The sequence below is a fragment of the Conger conger genome, chromosome 13 (genome assembly GCF_963514075.1).
Source record: "Conger conger chromosome 13, fConCon1.1, whole genome shotgun sequence".
Lineage (NCBI taxonomy): Eukaryota > Metazoa > Chordata > Actinopteri > Anguilliformes > Congridae > Conger > Conger conger.
The window spans coordinates 16,973,481-16,987,464 of NC_083772.1; the positions used below are offsets into that span (position 1 = coordinate 16,973,481).

At 38.1% G+C, this 13,984-nt stretch overlaps 1 protein-coding gene across 3 annotated transcripts in view; it reads left to right on the forward strand.

Moving 5' to 3' along the window:
• lsamp (limbic system associated membrane protein) overlaps positions 1-13,984 on the forward strand; it is an 883,637-nt gene that overhangs the window by 859,851 nt on the left and 9,802 nt on the right. For 2 of the 3 annotated variants that reach the window (XM_061216950.1, XM_061216949.1), the window contains one exon: positions 1,400-1,435. The exons of the other annotated variant lie outside the window; for it this stretch is intronic. In XM_061216950.1, the coding sequence (XP_061072934.1) occupies positions 1,400-1,435 (36 nt within the window). The remainder of the gene's footprint in view (positions 1-1,399; positions 1,436-13,984) is intronic. 3 annotated transcript variants of the gene reach the window in all.

Sequence of the window (13,984 nt, forward strand, 5' to 3'; positions counted from 1 at the left end):
TGATGATAATTTTACCCTTGTTAGGTAGAAGAATGAGGACATTTTCACACAAGAAAGTGTGGATCGAGGCACACCTCCAAAGAGAAGGATAGAGCTTTTTTACAAATAAAATGGTCTTCTTATCCATTTAATTACAACTATCAGAGTGGATTAAGCAAATGCAGCATGTGCTGATTGCCTTTCAAAGTCTCAAGCACACGCTAAGAAGCACTTCCATTTTATAGCAAGTAATTAATTATTGCTCTGGTGCCTGGTGTTTAAGGATGTTAAAAAGCTATTGAGATGTGCTTTTCTCTGGTTGAACTGCAGGGCCAATGAGAAACTGAGTACCACCACGACTTCTGTAACATATATAATTCAATATCCACAATGTATTGAAATATTCTTCTTCTTTTTTTGTCAATCACTTTATCAGCATTCATATATATTATGAATATAATATAGTATATAGTATTACTTGTGCCATTCACAATTTGTGCATGACACGTGGACATTTTATTATTCCAAAAAGAAAAACACTACTATCAGGAACAATATTTTAGATCAAAATTGTGGTGCAGATGACACAGAATTGTGTTCTGCTAAAGCTGTACTTCACATTTCTGTAGCTATATGTATGCAGTCTCAGATATCCCAGGCTATATGCTGATTTTGAATGTTCCAGAGTGAATGGTTTGTACCAAAGTCCTGTACATCATCCAGTGGCTCACAATGTCACATCTGGACCTTGGCATTCTGACAGCATAACGTGTTTCCTGTCCATTCTCATGCCATTCGCTTTGCTTTGTCAGATGAAAAATCTCCAGATCTACCCTGCCTTCCAAAAGGACACTGGGTCTTCTGAACAATTTTAATAAGTTGTTCTGAATAGGTTCTGTCTCTGAGAAATATGAACTGCTGCTTGAAAATCGTATTAATTAAAACCAGGCTGAAAAAAACAAAACAACAAGTGCGCAGCCCATGGTGTAACAGTATGTGTTAACGTGTGACTGTGCGTGCCTTCACTTAGATGCCATCAGGCTATAGTCTTATTAAGCCAAACTTGAAAATGTGTTTAAATCGAGGTTAAGCTGTGAAGAGGTTTTTATTTTGTTAACCAGAAAGTGTTCCCATTTGAGACTTTAGGCATACTATCATATCTATCAAATACTATTTATAGATATTAGCCCTATATTTAATTGAAAAAGTACTTTTTCTAAAACGGTGGTGTGTCTATATATGCTGTCCACAATCCAAGAGAATTGGTTCAATAGGATGAGATACTGATAATCTGCAACAATTGGCATGATTCGCCGATAAGATTGATTCTGTCTGGATGCATGTTACAAAGCTGACGTGATCCTGGGTCCATCATTGTTTTCTAACCACGTGAACAAAACCTTTTGTTTTCCCCCCCTAGAGCTCGACTTATCCACAATCAGATATCCTACCAGAGGTCAGTATGGATCGTTTCTTTGCTAACAACGGTCATGTTCACATTAAATGTGCAAGCCTGCTCTGGGTTATAGAAAATGAAACGCTGTGTTTCCATCAAGTTGTCAGGATCCCATTAGAAACCCTGAGACCATATAAATTAAGGGTCATGGTGGCCATTTATAAATCACATGCCCTCTAAAACCTGAGCACATGATTAGAAAGCATGGATAAATGTCACCACTTTATAAATGGCACCTAAAGCATCAAGGCTTTGTTTATGTATTTATTGATTTAGCCATTGAATGATATCCCACCAAGAAACAAGCTCTCAGTTTCCTGGGAAAGCTTAATGCTAGTGTCATGACTACTGCTCGTGTCACTAGCATCGCTGACCGCATATTTACTGTGAACATCCAACTCTGTAGGTTAGCAGCTGTAGGTGTAGAAACAAAGTGACTCTTCATAACAAAATCTTTCTTTTCTGTAACCTCTCAGAAAAAAAAAAAACTAATTCTCTGGGTTTTTACCTCCATTTCTCCATTTCTTTACATCTGTACCTGCAGTGTGAAAATGGCAACAGATATGCTGAATGCCTGTAAGTTCGCCGATCGCCCAGAGGTTCACACGAAGCTTGCGTATTAAGGACACGGCCGAATGGTGTTCCTGAAAGTGTGATTGCTGCCGAATTCAATTACACGCAGTGACGCCCGCACCTGGTCTGTAAAATCCCGAGCAAGTGCACATTATTCTCACAAACAGCCTGCAGCAAACAGGCTGGGCGTAGACTGCTGGCAGATCTTCCGGCTCTGTCGGGGTGTGCTTTGGGAGATGGGCTTTTTTCTTTCGCGGCGGTGGAAGAAGTGCTTTGCCTTTGGACCAAGTTGCTTTGATGTGCTTCCGTTCAGCCGCTAAACCTGGGCATTGTGTAAATGCAGATCATGCAGAGATAATGAGGCCCGGGCGCAGGGAATAACTCTCATTCTCAGTACATTCACGCCGTGCCTTTCCTGTTGCTGTTATGCCACGGGGAAGGAGGCATAATGCTCGGCTCTAATTGTACATTGAGTGGGTTTATTCGGGGCGCTGCCGTGAAAACACGGCTGTGGTTTTTATGAAGGATTTAAAAAAAATAATAAACTAAAAAAAACTCACGGGCCTTCATCGACTTTGTTTATCCAATTGCAGAAAGTTGTTGATCAAAGTTGGTTGACAAGCAATTTCTAGCTTTGTCCTAATTATGCAATAACTAAGCAGTAATGTAATAATGCAGCTCTGTAATATTGCGGCTCTGATGATTGCCACTCTGCATGGCGGAAAACGCATTAACACCCTGCTCATTATTGCGTTATGACACTGGGGCCAGAACACTATAGGGCAGGCATGTGTTGTTTTGTTTTTCTGTTGCCTGCCCTCCATTCCCCGCAGTGTTTTTTGTAATTTCATTAAATTATCAGTCATTAAAAATAAAATGTTTGTGTGGGATCTCCCTGTGACCGACCTAGAGTTCTTGCCCTCTGTGCAGTCGTATACTTCAAGGCCCAGTAGAAGGCAGCAGTACCAGTGAAAGACAGGTCTCTCAGGGAGGGAGGGACTTGGTTCGAAATGTTAACCAAAGAGATTATGCATATACATAGGTTATGTAAAACCTATAGTTTGCGTTCTGGTCTCATTTACAATTATATACACTGATGAGCGGAAAACATTAGGACCACTCATAGATTAAGTGAATAACGTTGATTATCTCGTAACAACGGCGCATTTCAAGGTCTGGGATATATTAGACGGCAAGCCAACAGTTGGTTCTCGTAGTCGACATGTTGGATGCCGGAGAAATGGGCAGGCTAAAGACCTGAGTGACTTTGATGAGGGCCGAATCACTGCTCACAGTGCGTCTTACCCTGCTGTGTATGGGGAAGGTCACCTGGTTCGATAAGTCCAGCTTTCTTTTTACGACCTTCAGAGGTCTTGTCGAGTCCATGCCTAGGCAGGTCAGAACTGCACCAACAGCATATTAGGCAGGTTGTCATAATGTTTTGGCTTATCTGTGTATATTGTCTGCATTAATATTGTGAATGATACTAAATATTTAACCTTTTTTGTGGGCAGATTTAGTTCCTGGCCATTTTTAAATAGTGGCTTCTGTGCTCTGCGTTCTATAGATATAGTGGTGAGTTATTTCCCTTTTATGACGGAATGACAGAACTAAGATGGAATGCACTTAAACCAAGTAGAATAAACTATAAAAATAAAAATAAAAATAATGAGGTTCAAGTTGGGGTCCCTTAAAATAGTGTAGAGAAAAGAAATGCAGAAGTTCTATATGCTGCAATGGTTTCACAATCCAGAGAGAACAAAATATGTTTTACTAATTTAAATAAGGCCTGAATTACTGGTCAAACTTGATAATTGGTAAATCTCCATATGGAAAAGTAACAATTAATGAATAGCTAACTAGCTCGATTTAATAACAAACCAATTTATCAGTCATACTAAAGCATGTCCTATGTTTTCCCAGTGTTTAAATAAACTGTTCTGAAATTAAACCTTCTGTTTTCCACATCAGAATAATACCCTTTGTGTAACTTGCTTTTCAGAATTGTATTTTTAATATCTGATAGGGTGCTTGTGGGTATCAGAAGTCCTGTAAGCTGAAGTGAAACCCACTCTGCCTGTGAATCACATGCTTCTGAAACTCTATGATACTTTTGATACACTGCAGAAAGATTACATACTGAAATAAAGATAATGTCATGCATAAGTTCTGTATAAAATCCATCTAGCTAAAAGCTTTTGTTGTACTTTTTTCCGAATTTCTAGACTGAAAGCCCTTTATCAGTAGAAGCTTTCTTAAAGACAAGCTGTAATCAAAATTCACCTTTTCCTCAATTTAGTCAATTCTACATAACCATACGGATACATCTTAAAGTATATATTTAAAATTGTAATACCTGTGTATTTTCACACCAAACCTTTTTTCCATCCACTTCCCGGAAAACAATTTGAATTTAGATTTTACGAAAACAGATTTGACTAGTGGGCGTGTAAGTCGATCAAATGTCTGTCAGTTTTTTGCTCCCGTCCAATCAGCATTCTTTCTGGATGCTAATGGAGTTGTACCTCTACCTTGCTCATGGTTTGTTCCCATGGTCATATGTACTCCGCTGCTCAGTTATTCCATGTAATGTTCTTACTCTGTGCTTCTGGTTTTCAAATCTTTGAATACCAGCCTTTACCAGCATGCCTCAATCCCATCTCTGCAAACCAGGCAGAGATTTTATAATTCATAGGTACACAGTGCGGGATCCTGGTGAAACTTACTTTGCCCTCCTTTTGAACTTTAAATGATTTGACCTTTAAAGATTATTTTTATTCTTTTAAATATCCTCCTCTGGTTCATGGTGTGTAAAAACCCATAACTCTTTTCTTGACAAGATAACAAGGGCGTACAGATAAGAGTAAAGGTTGAACAATCTGGTACAGAGAAGCAGGACATGACTATACTACATCACGAATGCACTCTTTATTCTATTACCTGTATTACCATCTGCGTGTATGCTCTGGGGTTGAACAGTGTGTTCTACTAAGAAACTGCTTTAGTTTAGTTTATGAAAAGCAGAAAAGTTTAATAGGAACACTTCTTCACTCTACCTTTCCAGAAATGGACAGTTCTTCAATTAAAAAATGGTCCTTTACATTCATGGCTTTTCTTTTAATTACTACTACATTATTATCTGTATTATTTTTTCTATACTACTATTTGCATATAAGTCATGAAGTGTTTTGGCCACTGATGTCAGTAGTCTTCCAGCTGTGATCCAGGTAATAACAGGTCTATCTTTATTCTCCTTGTGTTTGTCTCCTGAGATGATCAAAACATATCATATGTGAACTTCGAACACATTAATTAATGTTTATTGAAATGTGTATTCATAAGCACAAGGAAATTAACATCATATCCTGTGTAATGTAAAATATATTGTCGGGTAAATCTACATTAGTATAGTGGTATAGTCTCATAGACATATTGCATATGCATGTAATTTCATTTTCAGAAGCACATACACCAGGTTCACAAAAATCTCTAGCATGTCAATATAATCATTCTCTGCAGCTTTCATTATTTTCCATTATTTTAATCATACATACCATTGTACGACTCAGACAGACATTCTCCTTACCTTGAGTATACTGTATATGAGCCAGCTTTATCTAACTGCTCTTCCAGCCAGAGACTATTTTGAAACCTTTGTGGATAGCCTCTGAATATGCACAAAATGTAGCTGAATGTACATGTATACAGTAAATGGAATATAGTGTCCATTTTTGGGGTGGTTAAGTGCGCTATCATCCTTCAGTCCCTCAGGAACAACTGTAGATTTCCACCAGTGATAATGATAAAAGCACAATAAACTCACTAAATCACCAGTGATAACGCTAAATGCACACGAAACTCACTAAATCACCAGTGATAACACTAAATGCACACTAAACTCACTAAATCACCAGTGATAATGCTAAATGCACACAAAACTCACTAAATCACCAGTGATAACACTAAATGCACACTAAACTCACTAAATCACCAGTGATAAGGCTAAATGCACACTAAACTCACTAAATCACCAGTGATAACACTAAATGCACACTAAACTCACTAAATCACCAGTAATAACGGTAAATGCACACTAAACTCACTAAATCACCAGCGATAACACTAAATGCACACTAAACTCACTAAATCACCATTAATAACGGTAAATGCACACTAAACTCACTAAATCACCAGTGATAACACTAAATGCACACTAAACTCAATAAATCACCAGTGATAACGCTAAATGCACACTAAACTCACTAAATCGGCAGTGATAAGGCTAAATGCACACTAAACTCACTAAATCACCAGTGACAACGCTAACAGCACACTAAACTCACTAAATCACCAGTGATAAGGCTAAATGCACAGTGCAGTTTCCTTTCTTGTGGATTTGGTCTTTCCTACTAATTATTTAGATATTTTGATAAAAAGGAGAGAATTTTAAAGATCCCTGTTAATGGTGTATAAAGTATCCCTACTTTCTGTCACAACCCTTAGTTGCAAATAGCAAAGTCTGCTGACAATTTTGTACATTTATCCCATTTTGTATTATCACATATGAGACAGGAGCTGGTAATTTGCTCCACAAATAGCGCAGGATATTTTTGTCTGTTTTCCTTTCCTTACAGTTTAAAGTACAGATTCCCAGCTTTCAAATGAGGTCTTATTCACTGCAAATAACTGTAGAAGATGTGCTTCTTTGAATGTTGATACATCTTAAAACATTTTCCTGTGAAAACAGATTTGCAAGGATTCACACCTCAGGGTGGCAAACTTAATGGACGTGAACAGTGGTTTGTTAACCCCACCCCTAACCACGCCTAGAGTATCTGTCACTGGCTGTCAGCTGTATGGAAGGTGTCAGTTCACACCTATCAGCTTTATCAGAGAGTTTTATTTTCACTTTCCCAAACCCATCCCTCAGTTTCATAAACAAACCGGCAGGGCTGCCATCTTACAACTGCTGAGTGTACAGTGAAATGGATTTTCAGGCTGTGTCTAAATTCCAAAGTCACGTGTGCAAGTGCATTAGTGTTCCTGTTGTCTCCAGACCATTCATTCTGACGTGTGAAGTAATAACTATAGTCTGCAGTATATTCTACTTAATGAAAACAGAGCCTCTTTCGGTCAAATTCTGTTCGTATTTTTTCAAATTAGCTCAATCATATCTTGATCCGACATTTGTATAAGCACCAGCTACAGCCGCAGACTACTTTGTACCCTAAAGATCGCATTGTGCTGAAGTACTGGAGAGCCTGGTTTATGAAGCTTTCAGAAAACTAAAACTAAGGTAAAATTGGTTGGAACAAAAACCCGCAGTGGACCAGTCCCCCAGCACCGGAGCTATGGACTTGTGCATTAGCCTCTGAGAGTAATCTGCTTTTCCAAATAGCCGGTGTGTGTGTGTAAACCGCGAGTGTGTGTATGAATTGGTGAATGAGAAGCATCAATAGTTCAGTGCTAGGTGCTATATTGTATGTAAATTAACCATTTACATACACTATACTGTACATGAGCAATCATCAATCTGGACCTTGAATCCAAATCCAGCCATGGTTTTATTTTCTCCCGGGTAATTTGCTGAACAATTAGTGCTGCTGATTGGCCAGACTGTCTTCACACCTGACTCCCAGATAAAGGTAGGGGGGAAAACCATGATTTGATGATTCCTGATGTAGAGATAAAATGATCGGATAGTTAAAGATGGCATAACCACAAATGTTTAAAATGCATACAGTTAACTGAAAACAGTACATGGCTTCATTTAATTTTCTTATGCATGAATCATTTGATCCAAAAAAAAAATTGGTTGGGTTCAATTTGATGCAATTTATCATGTTTATTTCACAGGAATACTTTTGTGAGTATGTCTGCAGTTACAATATTACTGGGGTAATTAGTAGTAATATTCATTCAATATTCAATAACAGTCTCTTCAGATTTACATGTAAGTGTCCTTTTTGCTACAGTTGCTACTTATACACTCTTACACATTCATCTTATCTTCACCTATCCATTGTGGAGACATTTTATTCAATGTGCTTTTCCTTGGTTTTGAAATGTGTAGACAGGGTGTTGAGAGTGATTCTTTTAAATGTACACCAGTTCTCCAGGCTTCTCTTAAAAGCTGATTCCAGTCTATACCACTTAGATTTCCTGGTGTGGAACTGAAGCCGGCCTGTCAGAAAGCGAAAGCCCCTGTGTTAGCAGAGATGGCTTTGACTTGGCAGGAAAGGGAGAAGCCACAATATGAGCACACACTCCCACCTGCCAGGCTCTGTGGGATTACCCGGGTGTTAATCTTACTTCTGTCAACTATCATCTTGCTGTAGGAAAGCGTTCGCTGTAAGGACAGGAAAATCACACAATGCTCAGAGCCTTGTTCTTCTCATATGTTCCGTAACCCGTATTTTAATGATACGTAATCATTGCACTTTGCTTTGAAATGTAGAAATATAATTCTGTGGGTGTCTCTATATTGTTGACTTTCAGGCAGTAGGTTAACTGTCTACAGTCATGAAGCTGCCAGTTGATGTGCGTTAACCCTTTGGGATCCCCCAAGAACTCCAGGCTGCATTCATTTAAATTAAAGGGTTAAAAACACGTACCAGAAGCATTTCAACACGGCAGTTGATACTAGCTTACAAAATGCCAGCCTTCAGTGTGATGATACGTAGCCAGTGAAATCCTTCCCGTTGTGATTGCGTTGTTCATTCGCTTATGAAATGCATTTATATCAGGCATCTGTTTTTTGTGCATTTGGATGTGAGGTCAAAGGTGGAGGATACATGCTGAGTTTCATTCTTATAATATAAACTCTGGATATGATTTTTGTGTTATTACACTTTCAGATTCATTTGGATATGAATCGCATTTTCAGGAGCCAACCTTATGTTTGCCTAATGTTTTGACTTCAGTCTTTTGTACTGCAGTGTGGAAGGATTCACACTCAAATGTTTACAAACCATTTGTCCCAGTGGGATAGGAATCAGTGGCCAACATCTATATTTCAACGATTATTATCGAACCGTGCAAGTACAAAAGTACCCCGCGTAACATTATCCTCCACCTGACCTCTGCACAAAAGACATATTCATCCCCTCTGAATCAATTCACATGGGTTAAAAACCATCACTTTAGCACTCTACAGGTGCGGTATATACTTTTATTCATTGATGATTATTGAATTTGAAGCAGAATTAAAATGGCTAATTTGCCCTTACGTACCTGCCCACTACAACTGCATGGTAAAATGAACTGAATGCGCATGGTCCCAAAAGAATGAAGCTGGAAGCAGTATCCAGAAAAAAAACCCTCAAAACTGGCCATGAAGACAAAAGTAGAAATGGTTCTGTTAACAGTCTATTTTAACCTTTTAACACCCCTGTACTCTTGTTTAGCAGTGCAAAAAAAAAACCTCTTTAAGTTGACATTCCAGTGAATAATTGCAAATGCGCCACGGCCAATTACACAGATCTCATCGTCTCTCATTATCTTCACTCTGAGAGAGCAGAGGACCTCGTAGACATCTCACGCTGTTGCCATTAAGGGTTAGTTTAGACTCCAATTATAAGGGCTAATTAATGTTGTGAATATATGTCTTTCATGTAGGCTTCTGCCTAATTAAAGTGCTGAATTGTTTTGTAGATTTAAAAGGTGAAATGTGGCTCTACGTTTTTGCTTTTTTACTGATGAAATTCATGAAAGCAGCCGGGAGTCACTCAAAGCAATTTTTAATTTTTGTGTCAGTTGGCACTGGCTTAGCATTGTCAAACTGAGCCGTGTCCTGGATTCTCCTCAAGTCAGATGTAAAGTTTTTACATTTGCAAATAAAAGGTTCACAGGAGTCAAGGGTGCACAAACTAGACAAGCGGTATTCCAGAGAAATATTATCCCTTCTGAAATTCATTCACGTAGTTTGCCTCTGGGTTTCTTGCCATCTAAGAATATAGTATTTGTGGATAGTATCAGTCGAAAGTTGGCAACTAAGGTCTGCTTATGGTAATGTATCAATGTTTCCAAGTTCCACACAATTTCTTCAAACTCTCAAGGTGTCTGCTATTTCCTCCTCGTGTAACTTCAGTATGCTTGGGTGATATAAAAAGAGAAAGCGAGTGTATTTTTGTTCAATACCTTCAAACATTGGTTTATAACAGCAGTTCTTGTAACAACGAAACAAGCATTCAGTAAATCCAGACATAAATTCCCAGACAAATGTAATTCTTTGAAAGGGCTTGTTTGCACTGAATGAAAATAATCTTTGTGTATGTTACATTTGGATTCATCAAAGTTGGGACTACCGGGACAAGGTCACACCTGTCCATAATTATGAGGTTGTTACCTACCTCAATTGAAAATGCAGATTTTCAATCATGATGAAGTCCCAGAGACTGAGGTTCCCCTTGTAAAATGTAGATTTTGTGGTCAATTAAACACATTTCCACATTTCTTTGTGGACTCTGATGTTTGCTTGGGGGGTCATTGATGTGCTGGAAGATCTGCTTGCAGCCAAGTTTGAACCGGCTGGCAGATGTAATGGCCCAACGCAAATGTCCTAGCTGGGAGAGTTCATAATGCCTTTGTCCACATTTACATGCACACTTTTCGGAACATGTAGTTACAATTGGGGGCGACATGGCTCAGGGAGTAAGAGCAGTCGTCTGGCAGTCGGAGAGTTGTGTCCCTGAGCAAGACACCTAACCCCCAAATGCTCCTGACGAGCTGGTCGGCGCCTTGCATGGCAGCCAATCGCCGTTGGTGTGTGAGTGTGTGTATGAATGGGTGAATGAGAAGCATCAATTGTACAGCGCTTTGGATAAAGGCATGATATAAATGCCAACCATTTACCATTTACAATTACAGCAACTTACTGACAACATTTAGCCAGCAATTTAATTTAACTATTTAAATTTGAAGCTCAATTTCTCAAAACCACTCAAACGCAGATCAAACTTTATAATTCTAAGGTCACAGAAATTCTAAGAGTACTGAACTTATTCTTTAAGCACTGTGTTCCCATAATTTGTGCCATCACTACAAACACTTCTAGACTGTTGTTGAAATACTTCCGTAGTTACAGAAAGGCACCTGCCTCTAACAGCGCACAATACCCTACTATGCTTAATGTAATATTATCTTTCTGGGAAAAAAATGTGATTGTTCAAATATCTGTTTTCAAATTGAAACATTGAAAACTTTGAAATTGCCTGAGGGATCGTCATCAGACGTGAAACCGCAGCCTGTTTTACCCCCACATATGGCTGAGAAAACCCCTAAAAATCACATTCATATAGAAACCGCCTGCAGCCCTCAGCAACTGCACGCTCATAATGTCGTTATTTCCCTCTCCGACAGGTGCTGCAATATGGCACTTTCTGTGACACCATCCTTCTTCAGTTCGAGAACAGAGTAGTGATTTTCAAAATGAATTTGCCATTTTCAACAGGTTGGGTGATGGGGGCAAAATGTTCATCTCCTTTAGATTAGGTTATGAATTAAGCATTTGAAAGATCCATTGATGATGTATCTATTATGTTGAACTTGCTTTACTATTTTAAAGGAGTAACATGGTGGTTGGTCACACCTTCTAGATTTCTATATGCAATTTGCACAAGAGGGCATTGAAGGAACATGATGAAAGTATTAAATATGTCCATTCTTTAGTATTGGAGAAGTAAGCGTTTTAAATTAATTGTCTGTTTTTCAACCGGTTGAGAATGTTCTCCTCATAGTATGCCACCCATAGTTTGTGCCGCTGGCCTCCAGGCAAGGCAATGCAATTGTTTGACTAATGTTAAGTTCACTTAAATTGGAGTGCCTTTTTAGGACTGTTAGACAATTTCTGGTTATATTTCATCTAGCTAACATTAGCTAACAAGTTTGCATTCATAAGGTGATGTTATCAATAACATTAGCTAGTTTGCTTTCATAAAGACAATGTGCTTTTACTTTAACCTGTCTAGCTAGCAAAAATGGTCATAAGAGAGGTCAGCATCCTTACCTTAGCTATCGATAGTTGATATACTAAGTTAGCTAGCTTTTTTGAAGATTCCGTCTACCCAGATGAACGCATATCATGGAGGTAGCTATGGTAACAAACAACAACAATGTGTGGAAAGTGGGAGCACGGTCTATTAATCATAGCTAATTGACAGTTCTCATTACCACGCCCAGACAGTTTGGGTGAATTTATTGTGGGAAATTTAAGCTTTGAAAAATAAGCCTAAAGACAACTGGCAAGTGTCACATTCAACCACCACGTTACTTTTTTAAGCAATGAAAAATGAACCCAGAAAGTGTTGTCAGTTGAACACTTGTGAATTGAGAAGAATAGCTTTTCTTCAAAAGCAACCAGATTTAAAAGTTTAAGAAGTTGACAGTCTGCCCAATCATAGTTTTATGATATGGCGCCTGCTTTAATACATAAAAAGCTAGTGTGTAGAAGTTACAGGTTCGTTGCATCATATTTACTTTCAGCCAGGACTCCTTTTGAATGTGCACAATGTCACAAACACAATCAAAGACTTTTGCCACTGACTGACATCGTCTTTCTCATTGCTATTGTTCTCCTACATTATAAAACACTTTGATCTCTGTTTCCAGAATGCAAACTGGAATAAAACCTAGTTGAAGGACTGAATATGATTATATGACTGTGATGAAATGCTTCATTCAGCTAGTTTGATCTGTGTGGTATATGTTTTATTTTAGCTGTATATTATCTTTAGTTGGTAAAAGTAGACTTATTATAGTCTAGTTAATATGTAGTAATTTTATAGCTGACCTAACATTATTATTATTATTATTATTATTATTATTATTATTATTATTATTATTATTATTATTATTATTATTATTACTATTATTAATATAGCTATTTGTCAATATAGAGATAGGGATGGGTATACCTTGTTCATGTTTTCAGGTATTTTCTGTGTTAAATTCCACATAAGCCCTTGTGGCAAATGGCTGTCGGGCTGCAGCCAACAACATACCTGAGACATACCTCAAAGCTGATATCTGACCAGCAGTCCGGTGTAGAGACTTCTGATGTAAATCTCAGCCAAGCTCAGGCACGGCTGAATCCACTTACGAAGTGTGTCTAAGCCTTTTCCAATGTTTCAAAGCGCTGGAAACGGTGAAGAGTGCACCGTGAGTGTATGCTGTGAGTCGAAGAAAAAAAAAAAAGAAAAAGCATTTGCTTGGTTCCAGTTTTCACAGTCTCAAATGAATAAGGGGCAGATGTCAGTACCCCACCCAGAGAAATCCTATTCTTGCAGTGCATTGCATCAGTATATCTTCTTTAACTTGGCAGCACCAAGTATGCCTTAAACTGTGGATCAAGAAAAAGAATCCTGATTAAGATACAAGTAAACTCAAACCAACCTTGATAAAATGTATTTAATATCTGTGTATTTTACCTCTATGTACATATCGGCATTAATTAAATGTTTGGAATCAGTGGCTTATGGATAATAAGAGACATTTGGCTGTAGTTGCAGTAACAGCTGTTTTTGCATTCCATGGGTTTTTCTGTTCTGTGAGTTAGTTTTGTGTGTTTTAGTAGTATTATAAGTTATAGTTATAGTTGTAGTAGTAGTAGTAGTTGTAGTAGTATTACTAGTAGTAGTAGTACTAGCAGTAGTAGAAGTAGTACTATTATGTACTCTCACTATGGCATCATTATTATTATTATTGGTAGTAGTAGTAGAAGTAGTAGTAGTTGGAGTAGTCGTAGTTGTTGTAGCAGTAGTAGTATTAGTAGTAGGAGTAGTAGTAGGAGTAGGAGTGTTAGTAGTAGTAGTAGTATTAGTAGTTGTAGTATTAATAGTAGGAGTAGTAGTGGTAGGAGTAGTAGTAGTAGTAGTGGTAGTAGCTGCAGTAGTAGTAGTATAGTAGTATCAGTAGTAGTAGTAGTAGTAGTAGTAGTAGTTGTAGTGGTAGTAGCTGCAGTAGTAGTATCAGTAGTAG